The sequence below is a fragment of the Misgurnus anguillicaudatus genome, chromosome 5 (assembly GCF_027580225.2).
Source record: "Misgurnus anguillicaudatus chromosome 5, ASM2758022v2, whole genome shotgun sequence".
In the NCBI taxonomy this organism is placed as follows: Eukaryota; Metazoa; Chordata; class Actinopteri; order Cypriniformes; family Cobitidae; genus Misgurnus; species Misgurnus anguillicaudatus.
The window spans coordinates 29,133,334-29,153,136 of record NC_073341.2 but is presented as its reverse complement, the minus strand read 5'-3'; the positions used below and the strand labels follow the sequence as shown (position 1 = coordinate 29,153,136).

Sequence of the window (19,803 nt, the reverse complement as noted above, 5' to 3'; positions counted from 1 at the left end):
TGTGGGGCGGGTTTATCAAAAAAAGGTCCAGATTATATTGAGGTAGGGGCGTGTTTGTTTAGGTGATTTCAAATGTCAACATTGGTTTCAGAGATCATGCACCCCGCCTTTAAAGGGATAGTTCACCTTAAAATGAAAATTCTGTAATCATTTACTCATCCTCATGTTGTTCTAAACCTGTATGAATTTCTTTTTTTTTATGCACACAAAAGAAGATATTTTGAGAAATGATGGTAAACACACAGCAGATAGTGACCATTGACTTTCATAGTAGGGAAAAAATATTTTGGAAGTATTGTGATAAATGATGAAGAAAATATTTTGACAAATGATGGTAAGCACACAGTTGATGGTACGCATTAAATTCAATTTTTTTATTCCTACTATGGAGGTCAATGGTCACAATCTGCTGTGTGTTAAGCATCATTTCTCAATATCTTCTTTTGTGTTCATCAGAAAAAAGAAATTCATACAGGTTTACAACAACATGAGGATGAGTAAATGATGACAGAATTTTCATTTTAAGGTGAACTGTCCCTTTAAAGGCGGGGTGCATGATCTCTGAAAGCCAATGACATTTGATATCACCTAAACAAACACTCCCCTACCCCAATATAATCTGGACCTTCTTTTGATAGACCCGCCCCGCACATACGCAACCCAGGCAACGATGTTGGTTAGTAGACACGCCCCTTACTACTGATTGGCTACAAGTGTGTTTTGGTAGTCGGCCTGACTCCCTTTTCCAAAGTGTTTTTCAAAAATCATGCACCCCGCCTTTAATGCAAACACAAAGTCAAAAACATTGGGCGACAGCCAATCGCTTTGAAAAATTGGCAAGTTATATTTATGGCTGTCATAAACATTTGCTGAATTGTTTTGTAAGGACCATCCAAGAGACCATATGACATGTAAAGCAACCAATCACGTTTCGCTTTGTGCTATGTCTTGTTTAGGGGCGTGGAGATGTCACCACAATAACAGACAGGTATGCAATAATCATTCAGTTTATAACAACAATAAAAGGCTGAGACTTGGTGGTAGATGGTGCCAATAAAGTGTTAAGTTTGCAGACCGCTGTTAAAAGAGGAAATGGAATTAGGTTTAAAACATTATTTTCGGAGGCCCACGATAAAATAAATGTACTTACATGACCCAAAATGAGGACAGTATTGGAAACGCACTGTTACTGTCAAATCATACACAACAAGAATAGTTTACTTAATTATTACAATTCAAATTGACTAAAATTGACATTAAAATCATCTTGAGTTTAGTCATCGTGGTTTGGAACAACATAAGGGTAAACAGGCCTAAGTGTTGACAGAGTGTTTCATTTTGGGTTAACCGTCTCTATACCCATCACCATTTTCGTGACAAAATGGTGGAACTTACAAATATGTTACACATTTGAAATTTAATGCATAAAAAATAAGGTGTGAAAAAAATGACACAGGATGCTAATTATACACAATGCAACTTTTACTTCACCATTTCAAATTCCTTTCAACTCGTCTACTAGACATCAACTATATCAGACAGTACAGCATGTTATTGAATAGCATGTGAAAATTAACATAAAACAACGTGACTGCATTTTCCAAAGTAAATCTACAGTTTCTGCAAATGGAGGAACAGACAAAAAATGAAAAGAGCTAAACATTTTCATCTTTCACATACTGAAATAAATGTACCAAGATTTGATTATGTATTTAGCACCTCTGCAGACAAACTTAATCTTGCTTTTATATTTTCTTCTTAGCAAATGTATTACTTTAAGCAAAACGATTCCTACAATAAAAAAACATACATTTCGAGATTATGACAAATAAAAATATAGCACCGTACTGTAGCACCACAAATTGGCCACCAAAGAGTCTTAAATGAAGGCCATCTCTCTTTAAAATCCACTCTTTTAATCAAATACTGAACAAATGTAGCCAGGATCCAGGACTGTCAGAAGGTTTTGCTAACAATGGCTAGCACATTTAGATAAAGAGGATTAGTGACAAATTCAACCTATAAACTATTTATTCTCTTGATTTAAATTTTTTCTATTTGGCTTTTTTTAAACTATAGAGAACTTGCGCATATAATAATTAAAAGAGAAATTAATGTAGGCTGAAAGAATTTGTAAAGCAGGAAATTGTGGGTTGAAACTTAGGTTAGGTATAATAATTATTATTATTATTATAAATATACACAACATACCAAACATAATATTACAGATTCATTCATGTACCAGTATCACCCAAAAAGGAAATGCTGTCATGATGAATCCTTTATGAAGCCATATGACCACTTTTAGTCAAGAATTAAAAATTAAGTTTGTTAAAAAGCAACTACACATCACTTGAATCACATGATTTTTTTTAGGTTATAGTTTAGGATAAGGGATGCTAACACAACAGGAGCAACACATAAACTGGAAGGTCATCAATCTGCTATGCTGTCAGTGACCTTCGGACAGAGTTTATGAACTATACGTTTTTGCATTGACAGAGAGTCGAATGAAGAAAGATGGTGAAAAATTATGAATAAGAACATGATTCGGCAATTGCTCTGCTGAATTTTGCATTCACTGTTCCAGGTTTGACTGACAAACATAAAGGTCCACTGTGTAGATTTTAGTGGCATCTAGTGGTGAGACTGTGAATTGCAACCAACGGCTCAGTCCACAGCTCACTCCTCCCCTTTCGAAACGCATAGTATAGCCGCCAAAGGACAAATATGTCATCGTCTGAGACAACGTAATGAGTGACAAAACGCGCTCTATAAAACAGTTCATAGACCGTTTATAACCGTTTAGGGCTACTGTAGTAACATGACGGCGCAAAATATAGAGACCAGTGGTGTATGTAGATAAAAAACGACTCATTCTAAGATAATAAAAACAATACAGTTCATTTTTTAAGGTCTTTATACACCACTGATAATATTGTTATGTATATTATATTGCATATTTGTCAAGAGATCCTCCTAAAAGTTACGCAATGCACCTTTAACTTTCTAACTTTTAACACTTATGTTTGATTAGATTACAGGTCCGGAAGTCAAGATAATGGCACCGCATCTTCAAACAGCCCCGAGGTCATTAGATATAAAGATACAGTATCTTAGCACCAATCACACAGCCGAATGAGAGCTTATGAGATCTGAGTGATCGAAAGGGCTGTTCACAGTGGCTATGTTTACATGCACAAAATGTTGTCAATCCGACTGAATTTAATCCGATAAAAGGTTACGACAATACAGTTTACATGCACCCTAAACATTGCAATCTGATTAAAATGTTCGTTTACATCTTACATGTGCATTCTATATAATCCGAACGTCTGCGCAAGTGCACAGCCAGGGTTGCCAGATTTGCGTATCAAAACCATCCCAATGGACATTTAAAACTAGCCCAAAAGCATTCCAATGACTATTCACAGCCAAAATACCAATAACTAATCAACAAAATCCTTTTATCTTTAACCCGCAAAAAAAAAAACAGGTGAAAAAAGTTTAAACAGTATCCCAAATCTAAACTCGGAAAAAAGCAGAGGACTTGGCAACGCCACGCACAGCATCTATCATCAAGTTAACGCTTTATCTCTGGATAAAAGTCAAAGCTGAGTTTGGGAAAGTTGTTCTTAAGAAATTTTAGTCATAGGCAATGAAAACACAATTTTCGAAAGGTAAAACGCTATTTTATTGTTTTATGTAGCCTAATGTAAGGCTACACATGAACGTTGCAGAATGTACAGCGCGTAACCATATTACCTTATTACCATATTGCCATTGCATGTCTCTGTGACGAGAATCATGTGATACGTAAATGTGAGGTAAATATAAGACGTGAACTTGAGCACAGGTATTTTTGCATCCGATTGAGCAAATACTACGATTCATGCGTTTACATGCGTACATTTCTCCTGATGATCTGATCACAGATCAAACTACACTACACCACCCCTTTCAAAATTTGTATCCGATCGATATTGATTAGGGTGATTAGAGTGTTTACATGAAGGCTTTTTGAGCCATCAATACGATTACAAACAGATTGTTTGGTTGCATGTAAACGTAGCTACTGACACCTCAAATAGTCATATTTTGCAAGTTCTCCCACCTAGAAATCATGGAGGGGCCCGAAACCGTCATCGCAGGTGCACGTCCACCGTAATAGACATAATCCAAAAAAAATCACAATATATGACCCTTTAAAACTATTTATTTGTATGATACAGCTGCAAATAAGTATATGAAAACTAGAATTCTGACCCTGAAAAACCTGTTAGTCTGCCTTTTAAATGTCCACCTCCACTCCATTTATTATCCTACATTACATGCACCTGTTTGAGGTCGTTAGCTGCATAAAGACACCTGTCCACCCAATACAATCAGTAAGAATCCAACTACTAACATGGCCAAGACCAAAGAGCTGTCTAAAGACACTAGAGACAAAATTGTACACTTCCACAAGGCTGGAAAAGGGCTTTGGGGAAACTGCCAAGCAGCTTGGTGAAAAAAGGTCCAGTGTGGGAGCAATCATTAGAAAATGCTAAACATGACTGTCAATCTCCCTCGGACTGGGGCTCCATGCAAGATCTCACCTTGTGGGGTCTCAATGATCCTAAGAAAGGTGAGAAATCAGCCCAGAACTACACAGAAGGAGCTGGTCAATGACCTGAAAAGAGCTGGGACCACCGTTTCCAAGGTTACTGTTGGTAATACACTAAGACGTCATGGTTTGAAATCATGCATGGCACGGAAGGTTCCCCTGCTTAAACCAGCACATGTCCAGGCCCATCCTAAGTTTACCAATGACCATTTGGATGATCCAGAGAAGTCATGGGAGAAAGTCATGTGGTCAGATAAGACCAAAATAGAACTTTTTGGTCATAATTCCACTAAACCTGTTTGGAGAAAGAAGAATGATGGGTACCATCCCAAGAACACCACCATCATGCTTTTGGGGTGTTTCTCTGCACATGGGACAGGTAGACTTTACTGTATTAAAGAGAGTATGAACAACCTCCTTCCCTCAGTTAGAGCATTGAAGATGGGTCAAGGTTGGGTCTTCCAACATGACAATGACCAGAAGCACACAGCCAGGATAACCAAGGAGTGGCTCTGTAAGAAGCATATCAAGGTTCTGCGTGGCCTAGCCAGTCTCTAGACCTAAACCCAATAGAGAATCTTTGAAGGGAGCTCAAACTCCGTGTTTCTCAGCGACAGGTCAGAAACCTGACTGATCTAGAGAAGATCTGTGTGGAGGAGTGGGCCAAAATCCCTCCTGCACTGTGTGCAAACCTGGTGAAACACTACAGGAAACATTTGACCTCAAACAAAGGGTACCAAATATTAACATTGACTTTCTCAGGTGTTCAAATACTTATTTGCAGCTGTATCATACAAATAAATAGTAAAAAAATCATACATTGTGATTTCTGGATTTTTTTCTAGACTATGTCTCTCACAGTGGACACGCACCCACGACGACAACCCCAGACCCCTCCACGATTTCCAAGTGGGAGAACTTGCAAAATAACAGGGTGTTCAAATACTTATTTTCCTTACTGTATGTAGCCCGTCATGTGTGTGGTTCGTAATTTCTAAATATGTGTTCGGCGCGTCGAGTAAACCTATGTGCGCATTCTGGCATAATCTCATGTGTGATCAGAGTTTACTGTTAAGGGAGTGTCTTGCCTGTATTTTGTGAACGTGAGCGTCTCTTTTATCATAAACGGTTTTGACACGTGTGCAGCAGGCACTTATTTTGACAAAACACGTGATTCACATGGTTCACATGACGCAACAAACACATATTTTGAAAACACTAGCAACATATACTGTTAGTTGCTAGCAGGTGTTCTTGACTATAATATATAGCTGTATAACACTAAACAAGACTTTATTTAAATCTGTGCCATATATAAATTCTGTGAATTTTTTTGCTAATCTTTGCTAAATTCTTTAGCCACAACAGTAATTTATTCGGTAATCGGACTACACATGCTGCAGGTCAGCAAAGTTATCGCAATGTAAAAAAACACTGTTTTGGCATAATTTTAGGGCACCCCTTGTTTTTCTATGATCTTTATATATAAAAATCTATTTTTGTTTACTGTGGACCCTGTCGAAAACAGTGCAGGAAAAATAGTTTGTGTCACTTTACGTCTTCTCCCATCAAAAACAACTATTGGTTGCCATGTTGCAAATCACAGTCAGTGTGAATGGCCCTTAAGAAAAAAGATATGGAATGAGTTCTTGTATCACATTACAATCCTGAACTATTGCTTCTTGAGAACTATCAGCAAAGGTGTGACAAAGTCAACTAAAACCTTCAGGTGATGGGTAAAAGCACCATGTTAAGAGCATACTGGCAAATACTGGCAAATCTTTAGGCAGACTGGTATTCACAGTAGCAGGGCCAAAGCAGCTGGAATGGGAGGAGAGACAGAGCAGCACAGACTCTCTCTTTCTCTCTCTCTCATTTCTTCCCCACTCTCCTACAATGATGTCAGTCTGCCAGTGGTTAACAGCACTCCTCCAGTGAAATGCTGAGCATGGGCGGTTTGGCCATGCAAGAAGAAAGGAGGAATGGGGAGGTCCAAGTGAGCACAAGAGAGAAAAAGACAGAGACGGAGAGAGTTGGGTCAGTGTCCCTGGCAGGTTTTGCAGCACATCTGTCTGAAGTACGGGCGGCTGCAAAACTTGAACCTGAGCACCAGGGGGCAGTATGCCACTGTGTTCACATCTTTACACTCTTCAGAACACAGAAAAAATATGGGAATCAGTTACGTGTAGTACAAAGAGATGCAATACGCATCCTAATTAAACAGTTCCTAGTTAAATCGTTCAGGGTTCCCACACCTTAGTTAACTTTAAATTCAAGGACCTTTCAAGGACTTTTCAGGTCCAATACCCTTAAATTCAATGACTAAATGTGGGGACACATTTCAAGTGAGAGCAAGGTTACATCATGTTACCTTTTAAGATACATTGTTGTTACAGTTCCCTTTTGAGGGAACTCATGCTGTGTCACTGCAGTGACACTTTGGGGACGCCTCCAGGGGTAAGTGCGCCTGAATGTGTATATCAAATTCAACCAATGGTGAGGCTTAACGACAAAGACAGGGTGACGTGGGATCCAGGAAATCTTGAAATATTGCCAAAGACGGCGTTACAGGGACGCAGGAAGTATGGCAAGGGAGACGCAGCGTCTCGTTCCCTTCTGAGGGAACAACAGTTACATACGTAACCCAAGACGCTTTCATGTGTCAACCACAACTATGCAAAAAAGCATTTTGGTATGAATCAACATTCGCATACAGAAGATATAAGCATTTAAAGCGAACAGTTTAGCACGTGTTGAATTTTTATGATATTATCCCACACTACACACAGGGAATAATATGATTTTTTTCCAGAACACTTCATTGCATAAAATAGATTCAAGTACTTTCAATGACTTGTATCTATGTATGTATATTTTAAAAAACTTCCCAGGGCCTTGAAGTCCACCCCCCAGATTCACAAACTTTCAAGGATTTCAAGGACCCGTGGGAACCCTGATCCTTGTGAGCATTTAGCTAATTTGTAAATGTAAACATGTAAACATCGATAACATCATATAGGACAGATAAAACATGAATCATCATAGATGTCAGGATTTGACCTTTAACCTCTAACCTTCAGGGTTATCCGTAGGTCCACTGTATTCACACTTGCTCTTGCACTGCTGCATGTATGCTGGCCGATGCGACTCCGGGCATTCATTGGACGGCTGACCGGTGTGTGTCAAACACTGCACTGATCGCATTTCCTGACCCATCCCGCACTTAGCCGAGCACTGCGATGCAAAGACATGCATCAAACACGCATGGCAGAACATGGGCTCTACTCAAACATATTTGAAAGAAACCAGGAAAAGTTTAAAAAGTGATCGTGGAACCCTGTGACGTCTGTGAAAATAAATGTATATATAAAATCACCCTACATAATGTAAAGAACATATAACTTTATAACCTGAATATTGAGTAAGGCCAAGTCAATGTTTGAAATAAAAGTGAAATCAGATGATGACACTTTAGCCTGGATTTCACAGACAGGGTCACATGACTCTCATCATTCACAACACCTCAAATCTAATATTTCTTGAACTATAACACAAATGTCAATATTAAGTACATCACAGACTCTATGATCTCACCTCTCCCCAGGATCCCATAACCCACTGAGGTGGGGGGCAGCGTTGTATGTTACAGCGCACCCTTGTGGTAGGGCGGCTTTGTTTTGGGCACTCTGACTCAGGCAGTGTTTCTCCGTTATCTCCACTCTTACACAAAACCACCCTATAACGGTAACCTGGACCACAGTTAGGGGTACACTGTAAAATGAGAGAAAGACAAATTTAGAAAGAAAAAAAAAGATAGACAGAGACTTTTTAGGTAGCGTTCATCTACCTCAGACCAATTCAGCGCATGCCACTCCGGTGGGCAGGAGTGGTTATGGCACGGTTCTGTGATGGAAGGACGTGGGACGGCACAAGCAGAGTCATCCAGGACTTTTGCTTCTATGGCCGAGATTTTCCTCTCACACAGGACCTCCCGCGTCCGCACTCCTCCATTACAGCTTCTGCTGCATTCTGACCACTCCCCCGTTCTCCACCTGAAAGACACACAGATCGTCAGGAACTGGTGATGTCACCGTATTATTATCAGATATACAGAAAATGCTACACAACGCTTTGGGCATGTACAGCGGGGTTCAAAAGTCTGATACTTCACTATTGTATGCAATAGTGGAAAGTTGGATGCTTCTGAAATGCTGCTGGAGTAAGGTAAACATAAACGTTTGGTGACCATGCCAGCTGAAATGCGAGATTTCATTAAAAGTGGGAATAATAAGTACATTTTTCAATTAAACTCCTCACAGTTTTGCACTGCACTTTTGTGATCGTATCCCCACACATACATACACAAAGGCATATATACAAGAACACCCACGCTGGAGGGCAGGGCTCCAAGTTGCACATCCTTTTCTTGTCTTTGGGCTTATTTTTCTTATCACAGAAGTGGTTGTAAACAACAGAGAGATCAGCTTGTTTCTTGCACACCACCTGCTGGACTTGAACCCCTGTGACAGAGAAGAGCAGTCACTAGATTGGTGCCTAGAATGCAAGCAGTCTATGTAGGAAGCAAAGCTTACTTCTCCAAAACAAATGAGTTCTGTTTCACAGCTAATAGTTTCTTATCAGCGACATGGATTTGGGTCATTAGATCAAAAGGCATTAAAGCAAGAATAAAGGGAAACTAAATGAAAGGACAGGAAGTGACATCAGAGCTAACAACATCATCAGTGGTGATCTTGGTATATATACAGTGCATGCAACCGTTTAATTCCCAGGCTTTTAAAATGCTTTTTAGTTTTAGTTTTTGTGAACTGTGTGTGAATCTGTGATCAGACAAAGCAGTACATTTTTACCTCCTGCACACAGCGCAGAACAACGAGACCAGGATGTATAATGCCAGGTGTAACCGCTCAGTGGATCTCTATTGACCGGTGGGTTAAAACGGTAATGGATGCCAGGATTTTCTTCACGGACCAACACCTGCAACATACAGAAGCAGGAATAAACTGTACATGGAGGAAAAAACTATCCATCAAATGATGTAAAACATTCAATTAAGCATTTTTAAATGTCAAGTCAATGCAATGAAAAGTGGTATAAAACAGTTTTATAGAGCGTATAGGGCCCAGAAAACACGCACGGAATCACGGAATCAAAACATGAAATCGGAATTTGCTCTAAAGTGCGGAATTTCACGTAATTTGACAAGTTTTGTGTGGAAACATTTTACTTTTGGGGACACAACACGGTCACAGCACCGTCATAGAAAACACGCATGGAATCACGGAATCAAAACATGAAATCGGAATTTGCTCTATAGTGCGGAATTTCACGTAATTTGACAATTTTTTTGTGGAAACATTTTACTTTTGGGGACGCAACACGGTCACAGCACCGTCAACTATCTATGTTTGTTTTTAAGCAGAGCTTCTGTTCTTTCATTTGATATATTGTATGTTTATATATTTTAAGAAGAACATTTTCTGGAAGGCATTAAACTTATGTGAAAATCATGATAAATGCTGGCGCTGGCTGGCAACTAAAAAAAAATACCCGCTGGTGGGGAAAGAGTTAATTTAAATCATTAATTTACAGAATCCAGAAAAATTAACAGAACAAAATGAAATAAAAAAATGTAAAATTAAAAAAACAGAATTCAGAAAAAAGGGAATTTGAGAAAAAATGAAAAGGAATTTGAGAAAAAATAAAACAGAATTTAGGGAAAATAAAACTTAATTTTTTTTATTAGGACACTACGCTTATAACAATTCTAAATCTTTCTGTGTATATCAACCCCACAGAAGTCCAGCTATTTGCTAATTTAAGGCATTTAAAGCTAAGGAATGCAAAAATAATGGCTTAAATTTGGTGTTTTGAAGAAACCTACCCATATTGAGAAGTGATAAAAAGAGAACTAATGAAGGTAGGTTAAAACGTTTTTTTTTTTTTGGATGAAAGCAGAGGGTCTGTTCTTTTTTATTTGATATATTGTATGTTTATATATTTTAAGAGCAACATATTCTGGAAGGCATTAAACTTTTGAGAAAATCATGAAAAATGCCACCGCTGGCTGGCAACTTTAAAAAAACTCTGGCGGGGAAAGAGTTAATTTAATTCATTAATTTACAGAATCCAGAAAAATGAACAGATCAAAATGAAATCTGAAAAAAAAATTATGAAAAATAAATCAGAATTCAGAAAAATAAAACGAAAAAAAAAAAGAATTTGAGAAAAAAATGAAATGGAATTTGAGAAAAAATAAAAATGGAATTTAGGGAAAAATAAAACTTACATTTTTTTATAGGACACTAAACTTTTGTAAAATCATGAAAAATGCTGGTGTTGGCTGGCAACTTTAAAAAAAAAATCACTGGTGGGGAAAGAGTTAATTTAATTCATTAATTTACAGAATCCAGAAAATGAACAGAACAAAATGAAATCTGAAAAAAAAACAGAATTCAGAAAAAAAACGGAATTTGAGAAAAAAATAAAACTGAATTTAGGAAAAAATAAAACTTAAATTTTTTTTATAGGGCACTAAGCTTATACCAATACAAATTCTTAGTCTTTCTGTGTATATCAGCCCCACAGAATTTCAAAGTCCAGCTATTTGCTATTTTAAGGCATTTAAAGCTAAGGAATGCAAAATAATGGCTGTTCTTAAACAGTTTCCCCCAAAGCAAAATTCGCGGCAGCTATCCAAATTCTAAATGATCTGTACCACAAATAAGGCAGTGCACAAATATACAGACCACCCAGCATCTTGAAGCTACAGTATCCTTACCATAACAATCAAGGTCATGTTTGTGGGGCCAAGTGCTTCCAAAGTCTCTGGTTCATTGGTGGGTCGGCGGTAGTGAAAGGTGGTTCCTGCGATATCAAAGAGTCGTGGTGTATCGATGGTCAGCTTGCCGTTAATAAAATACTGATCCCATTTGCTCTTCAACACTGCAGTGGTCACAGAAATGGTTAATGCAACTTTCCACACTTTTTAAACAGGTTTAAATGTGAACAGCCCAAGTAATTTTAACAAACCTGTAAGCCATTACTAAATAGCCATCTATTTAAATTAGCTCAAACGGTAAAGCATTGCATAAGTAGCACAAAAGGTCATTGGTTTCATAGGGAACACAGATAGTGATCAAATTTACTGTAATGCAGTGCAAGTTGTTTTGGATAAAAGTGTATACATTGCATTTTTTACATTTCAACATATATTCTGCCAGATACTTAATTCAAGTTAAATATCATCAAAGCTCTCTGCTTGCACTACAGCAGGAGAGCCCTCTAAAGAATCCTCCAACTAACCCAAAAACTGTATTTGTTCTGCTTCCCATAAGGGCCTCATTATTGAGTCCAAACTATGAAAAATCCTTACCCAAATAATTGAGAGAAATGTTGAGCTCCTGGATGTGTATAAACACAGATCCTTTCGGAATCCTGACCACCTCTTCATAACCTAATAGAGGGTACATACACAAAATGTATTCACAGCAGTGGAACAATGCATGAAGTGATGTTTCAATGAGGATGACTGACTGTGATTGGATATGCAGAGGTTTAAAATTCTGACTGAATTCCTGGGCAACATCCCTCGAATCTGCTGCCCAACACAGATTGTGTTTAAGGCCAGATTCAACCACAGGCTTGAAAACAACTCCAGAGTCTGACCAGAAGGTAAAAAAAGAAGAGCTAAACTTATTTCAACCCAGTTCTGTCACTGACAGACACTATGGCTGCGTCCGAAATCGCATACTGTGACATTAGGTACTGAAGTACTTACTCATCTACTGCTATAGCAGTAGGACTTTATAGTATGAATATTAATAATTTCGGATGTACTTCATCCGCCATGTTGATACATCACGTTAGTCGTAAAGTGGAATGACATTAAATAAACGCAATTTAACCACAAGGGACAGTTGTTTAAAATTGGATTTGCATTTGAATAGAGCCATGTTACCACTTTCGGGCATTTTTGAATAAAACAACGCGCCTCTGTCGTCGTCTTCGTTGGATAACTCCTTTCCCGGGATCACAGGATAGCAAGTGTCAATCAAATGAACACTTCGGGATCTTGCTGGCAGTAGTAGGTCATCCGGGTACTTTTCGCCTACTGTTTTTTGATGATACAATGAATTCCACATACTACTCGCCTCGCCTACTGCTTTTTGCCTACTATATAGTATGGAAGTACGGACGCAGCCCCAGTTGTTAACTGAGGCCATGTGGTGAAGACCATAGATATGTATAAAGGCTAGATGTGTTACGGCGGAGTCTCTAACATCATCACTTGGCGGCCATCTTACTACAGGCAGCTCGCTCACTCGTAGCATTGAGTTTAATGGTGCAGGTACTTTTAAGTTACCATAACTTGCTCAATTTTTTGCCAATTTTCAGACGGTTTGGTTTCTTACAGGCGTTATTGAGGTGGCTATAATTCTGAATGCTTTAACAAAGCTTTTTAGTATAAGTAAGTATGCAGTGTCATAGGTACATCTTTGACGTTTATAACAAACCAAGCCGTTTGAAAATCTAGTAAAAATTAAGCAAGTTATGGTCATTTAAAAGTACCTGTACCATTAAAATTAAATGCTACGAGTGAGCGAACTGCCCGCGGCAAGATGGCCGCCAAATGCGGACGTTCCACTCAATTGGCCAGCAGCGCGGGCGAGACATCTAGCCTTTATACATATCTATGGTGAAGACTATGAAACAAGTTAATAAAACATTGAGCCTCACTCCCATACACATTTTTTACACTTGTGTGTTATGCTATTTAACACATTAGGTGTCATTTTAACACATTACTTGGTTTTTCTGTACTGGGTTCAAATCTAGACTAAAATGCTTTTTGAGCTGTCTTAACTGAAAACACCATGCACTGACTTAATAAAATATATCAGTGTCATTGTTTGGTGTCTCAAGATGCAAACCAGTAATTTTTTGGTAAGATATGATTGTAAAAACTACTTATATGTTCTAATAACTAAGTCTTGGCCCATCTAAACTCCGGGAAACCACCCTTACAGTATAAAACAAATAAAAGGGATAACACAAGATGTGTTAAATTCTTCGGAAGAGACCGAGGTCCTGATTCTCTGTCTTCATTAAAAATCCCAGGATGTCATTCGAAAAAGAGTAGGGGTGTGCCCCGGCATTCTGGCCAAACTTGCCCATTGGCATACTAATTATCCCCATATATACTAATTTGGCTATATCACTCTGTCTCCTCTCCACTAATAAGCTGGTGTGTGGTGGGCATTCTGGCGCTGTGTCGTTTTTAACACAACCGTTTTTAAAGAGTGTAGTAAAGTTCAAATACTTCGTTACCTTACTTAAGTGAAAGACTTTAGGAACCATAAACTTACAAACAAGGCTGAAGCCAACAATAGCCCAGCATCCTGATTTCGGCTAACCGTTGCGGTTAATTTTCTCTGCTGCACGCCCAGGGAGTGGCCCACTTGGGCTTCCTGCAGCTGAGAACAACCCTATAGCCCTTAGGGTTATATAAAATCCCAGCACCGATCCAGCAGCCTGTTCAACACCACAACTCACACTAAACCTGCCCACATCCGAGTCCTGCCATCTCCCAAAACAGCATCAGAACCCTTCAGTGCCATGTATGCAACTACTCACTAGCTATCTGTGTGGGTGATAGCTATGGTCAATAAAAGGATGACGCACAAGCCTAATAAATCAAAGCTAACACAAATTTAACCATTAAAAGTGCTAAATTTAATTTCCATTCCTACCCCTAGCCACAAATCTTTACTGGAAAGCTCATTCACATAACCTAATAAATATAAAAACAGTGATTCCATGAACAATCCTTTTTAATCTCAAATAAATCATATATATATGATATACAATTGTAACAAAGTGTATTACAGTCAAATACATTTTACAGTATGTGATCCTGTCTGTAAAATCCAGGATAAAGTCTCATAGTTGAAGTATGAGATTTGGAGCATCAAAGTTCGATTTTACTCATTGGTTTTCGATTGATTTCACTCCTGATATTGTCTTTCTCGGATATATTAAATATATCAAGGTTATATGGAGAGTTTGGTTCCAAAACGCAATAAATCTATTTCGACTAATTTTGGTAAAAATGTGTTTTCTATACCAAGAAATTGACAAGACCAAAACCACTATTCTCTGTTACAAACTTTCACATAGCATTTTTAGTTTAATAACATTATAAATTCAAATCCATAATTTCATTTTCAAAGATTTATTATACAAATTTTATATTTTTTCCGCATAATGCAATAAATCCAAGTTTTTTTTCAAAATGTTATAAATCTATTGAATCAATATATAAATGTGCATTCATCTTTGCCATGTTATATTCATTTAGTTGACTAGTGGTATAGACGGTTTCATCGGACGCACGTGATACACGTCTGGATCCGAACTTCACTTCCGGTTTCGTTTTTTTAATGGTCTGACTAGTTGCTAAACTGATCTCTTGAACAAATTCCTCGTCAAAAATAACAAATGTTTTGGTTTCCTAAATAATCTATGTGTTGTTTTTTTGCTTGTTATATAAATAAACTACGTTTAAAGTACTTTGTTGTTATTTATTATTAGCGGAGTTTACCGGAAGTTACGTGCGGACCGCGACAGCGGCTTGTTTATGTTGTTACTGCTAAAACCGTCTATACACTAAAAAAACATTAATGGCATTAAACAAAACACTGTCATATTAAGAACACTGTTATTGCTGCTGTCATGATGTCGTCGCTGAACTTTTTTGACAGCGATCAGCTGTAAAATGTTTCGATCCTGCACGATTTTCGTAGGGGTGACCCCGAATAGTCGAAGATTCGATGCACCAATAGGAGAACCCTGATTCGACTATCAATCAAAGACGTGTTATGAAAAGAGCATCATTTCATTTTTGCCATATATGGGTGCACATTATCTGATTTCGCATATAACAGCTTTCTCCCAATATATTAACATACAGCCTATTATGATAATGCTATGCAAATACTATGTGAAGAAGTAGCTTTTCAATAAATATTTTTAAAATGCGTTAATAAATCCAACAACCCCCAGGACAGGGCTACACGTCCATAGGTTCTATGTTAATAAACCATTGCCTCTTTGTTTCGACAAAGCTGGCAATTCTGGTTATACTTTCGTTATTTTAATAATTTCTTTATTTTATTTTATTTATAAATCAAATCACTCTGGGTTATCTGATTTAACTATTTGGCTTGTGATTTGTTTCCGTGCACTTCAGGCATTTTGCACATATTTGTTCTGCACCTTGTTACTTCTGACCTTATTTTATAAAAAAAAAAATTATTATAAACGTTAATTTCGTATCTATTTTAAGTCGAATTTTGGATTGATTTTCGTTGCATTGATATTGCGCTGTTTGCGTTCTGGCCATGATGCTGGCGCATGCAATTTAGCCGAACGCGCTAGGTGCTCTTCGTCTCATATTTAGGAGTTCATCAAATTAAACATAAAGTTAAACTACAAAACAGGTAAGCTGTTTCTTTAAATTTCGGTGATGACACAGAAAGTATCTGCACCGAACCTATATTTATGCCTGACACGACTGTCTTTCTTGTGATATTATATTATGGTTCACTTTCAAATGATAGAAAAGAGATTCCTGAAATAAATAGTATAAGAATCATCAGGTGTTTTTAAGTGAATAGAGATGATCAAAGTTAAAGAAAGCAAGCAGTATTTCTGTGCTAAATAAAAAGCGTAGTGTCTACAAAATCATTAATTTCAGTGTTTTCTTGTTATAAATTAACGTTTAATGAATTGTATATAAAGCTAACTTTTTATCATTTACTGTAACAATCACATAACATATGTCATTTATCGGTTTTTTGGTCATGACTGCTTTGACGTGCTAAATCGTAAAATTAAATAAAAACACTGAATTGTAGCCGGGGTTTCCAAGGCAGGATCACATTTGTTATTTTTTAGGTTTAGTTATAACATTTTTTGGTAATATCTTTGTGTGATGTTCTGTAGATCGTGGCTTTAAAATGTTATGAGGAATCATTTAACAAATGTTTATGTTGCCTTTCATTTTAACTTAAAAAATATGAATGCATCGTCAGCTTTGTCTTCGTTCATCACTTAAAAGACAGCTTTGGTCACTTTATCAGAAAGTTGTTTCTGTGTGCTGCTTGTGAAAGAAAATAAAAGTTACCCGTTTGTACCTGGTCTGGCCCCCTCCCAACCCATGCACACACACATGGATGATTCTCCTATCGGTGGACTATAGAAAGATTCTAATTTGAATATGTAAATCCTTCGTCGAGGACACCCCTAGATTTTCATTGAATTCAAATAAAATAATACGACAGATATCGGATTTTGCATAAAATTAAGAATTAACTTTTTAAAACTGACTTGATACAATACTGATTTTGGTTGTTACTAAAAAAGGCATTTATCGCATTTTGGAACCAAATTCTTCATATATTCACAGAATGTTCTTTACATTATGTACGACGACTTTATGAAGAAAACAGTAAATCACAAATAATAAGTTAGCTGGGTTTTCACAGACAGGTTCATATTTCCTGCAATGTGTTTTTTTATAACCAAAACTTCATATACAAAGTATATATCTTCATATCAGCTAACAAACCTGAGTACAGTGTGTATGTTTTAAAGTGAATTAGAGGAAAGAATTTGACATGGCCTGTATTCCAGGGATTACAGCTTTCAAGGGACGAAGAACAGGCAAAGTCCTTGCATGTGAGCAGGTAATTATGAAACGCCTTTAGAGAACGGTTGGGGTCCCTGCGCACCCCTCAACAGCGAGGCAGCTGTCCAACACATACCTGACCTGAAGCATGATGTACGTTACACAAGTACACACATTGTTCTGAATTAAATTGCTTTTCAGAACATGAAGTCTGAAGTGTGCCATCTACACACATGTCAAGGTGCAAGTTGCATTTACAATACTCTCAATGCATTTAACTTTTCCATATCATGACATACTTTTCTGGATGCAGGCTGAGAAGCTCTGACTGGAGAACAGGAAAGCTGGATTATCAGCGGGTTTAAAGGTCTGTGTACCATACTTAAGTAAGGAGCAATAGTCTCGCTTCTGGACACTCAAAGAAGCATCAATTCATTTAGCCTTATGGGTTACATCCAAGACTTGAAATACTCCCCCAGACACCATGGGAACCGGCCAAGGCTCCTTCCAGTACCTCAAAGTGTGTGACAGGCACACATTTCTGAGATCTGGGGAGAACTACTCAATTGAGGCTTACTAACAAGAGCAAAAGGAACAGATACTTTTTTACTTACTGTAACTACATTATATTATTCTCTTTCAAGGGAAGTTGTGCTTGCTAATAGCAATGTTTATTTGCATTTGCTTTCTATCCTGCTATCACTAAAAAATTCAGGTCATGGTGCAAACATGGCCACTGGAGTAATAAATCTGTGCACCGTGCATGAAAATGCAACTGACATAACGGAAAAAACATGTGCAGCAAAGTATTCAACCTTGGAAGCCAAGGTTCAAAATATTCCAAAATAATTACTATAAACTATACACAAATGCCATCATCACATGAATGTCGGTGTAGGCTTAATACAAATTGAAATTCCTGCTAATATCTAGGACCTTCTCTAACACAGTGGTTCCCAAACTTTTTCAGCGTGCGGCCCCCCTTGTGTACGGTGCAGCCCCCCCAAAGAAAATTTGTGACAAAAAACTGTTCTAATACTCAACATTTTAATAAAAAAAAAAATAAATACCAAAAAGTAGTGCTTTTGGTTAGTGGCCTTATTTTTTTGGTTTAATTACACAAAATTCATGATAAATTAATGTATTTTATAAAATGTCATAAAACTGGGCACCCCTGGCACCATCTCGCGGCCCCCAGTTTGAAAACCACTGCTCTAACAAACCATATCTGCATAGAAGACAAGCTTGCTCCCACAAGTTAACTGTTATGCACCTTGCAAAGTGCGGTACCACTGCACCCAGGATGGACCTATCGCTAAGCCCCACTCCTCGAACGCAGATGAGCCAATGGCAGTTGAGTATCAGTTGTGCTGGGACCGGAACTCGGACAATTACAGGTTTTAGCTCCATATAAAAGCAAGGTAAAATCATGAGCTTACATCGATTTTATTGTGTTTATGCTGCCAAAATGGTAAAACAATGTGCCTGGGGTACTTATTACACTAATACCAGTTATCTTGGTAGGATGGGCAATAAAATTTATTTTAATCCATTTTCTAAACCCAAACCAGACAGAGCAAAATGCCACGTAATGTCCAGATCAACAAGGATGTATACATTTGCATGTACATTTGCTATAAGATAAGTCAAAGGAACAATGCTTTTATCTGTGCTAACTAGTGATGGGGACGAGACCGGCTATGCCGAGTTCGAGTCAAGACCGAGTCTTTGAACAGTCGAGACCGAATCGAGACCGAGTCCGGTGGTTCTAAAATACAGTCGAGTCCGAGTCAAGACCGAGTCTTTGAGGAACCAAGTCTGAGTCAATACCGAGTCGTTTGGGAGTCAAGACCGAGTCGAGACCAAGACCATAAAAACATGTCAGTTTTCATATTCATGACTTAATATCACCCCAGTTAATAATCAACAGTTAGGCCTACAGACTAAGCTAGATTGGGAATTGTTTAGAGGAGCTGTCTTAAAGGTGTCATAGAATGATTGAACGGGGTATTTATCCTTGTTCTGTGATGTGACATGTAGACAAAAAAATTTTTGTTTGGGTCTGTAATGCCTTAGAAGCTTCCTAAAAACCTCTCTCAGATAGCTCTATTAAAGTGGGTGATTTTAAACAAGTGGTTTTGCATCTATTTGGCTCCCCCTACTGGTTTAACTTGCAATCTCATTACTGATTGGCTGACTTTGCTGCCACTCAAAAAATGTAGCCAATTATTTTAAGGTGGAGGGCCAGTGAGATGCCTGTGATGTCATAAGCATCAGTTTTTCAGATTGGGCCGTTTTTGGCTGACATTTCTAAAAGAGGAATTTCTATGAGACTGAGATGTTTAGCATGTCTAGCACTTTTTGGATGTTCGTGAATGCGGGTAGACTATCATTATTCAACAAAGCAAGGTAAAAATGGTTTTTCATTCTTTGTCCCCTTTAATATGGACTATGTTTACCATCATTAAAAAAATCCCTACCACATGCA

The 19,803-nt window shown here is 37.8% G+C and overlaps 1 protein-coding gene across 1 annotated transcript in view; it reads right to left on the bottom strand.

Annotated features, from left to right (window-relative positions):
• Positions 1–1,464: 1,464 nt before the first annotated feature.
• Positions 1,465–19,803, bottom strand: part of adamts10 (ADAM metallopeptidase with thrombospondin type 1 motif, 10) — a 64,705-nt gene continuing 46,366 nt past the window's right edge. The window contains exons 18-25 of the mRNA XM_073867938.1: positions 12,000–12,080; positions 11,406–11,569; positions 9,475–9,601; positions 8,997–9,126; positions 8,454–8,658; positions 8,201–8,377; positions 7,681–7,840; positions 1,465–6,754 (exon numbers count right to left, since the gene is read on the bottom strand). Coding sequence (XP_073724039.1) covers positions 6,645–6,754; positions 7,681–7,840; positions 8,201–8,377; positions 8,454–8,658; positions 8,997–9,126; positions 9,475–9,601; positions 11,406–11,569; positions 12,000–12,080 — 1,154 coding nt within the window. The 3' untranslated portion in view covers positions 1,465–6,644. The remainder of the gene's footprint in view (positions 6,755–7,680; positions 7,841–8,200; positions 8,378–8,453; positions 8,659–8,996; positions 9,127–9,474; positions 9,602–11,405; positions 11,570–11,999; positions 12,081–19,803) is intronic.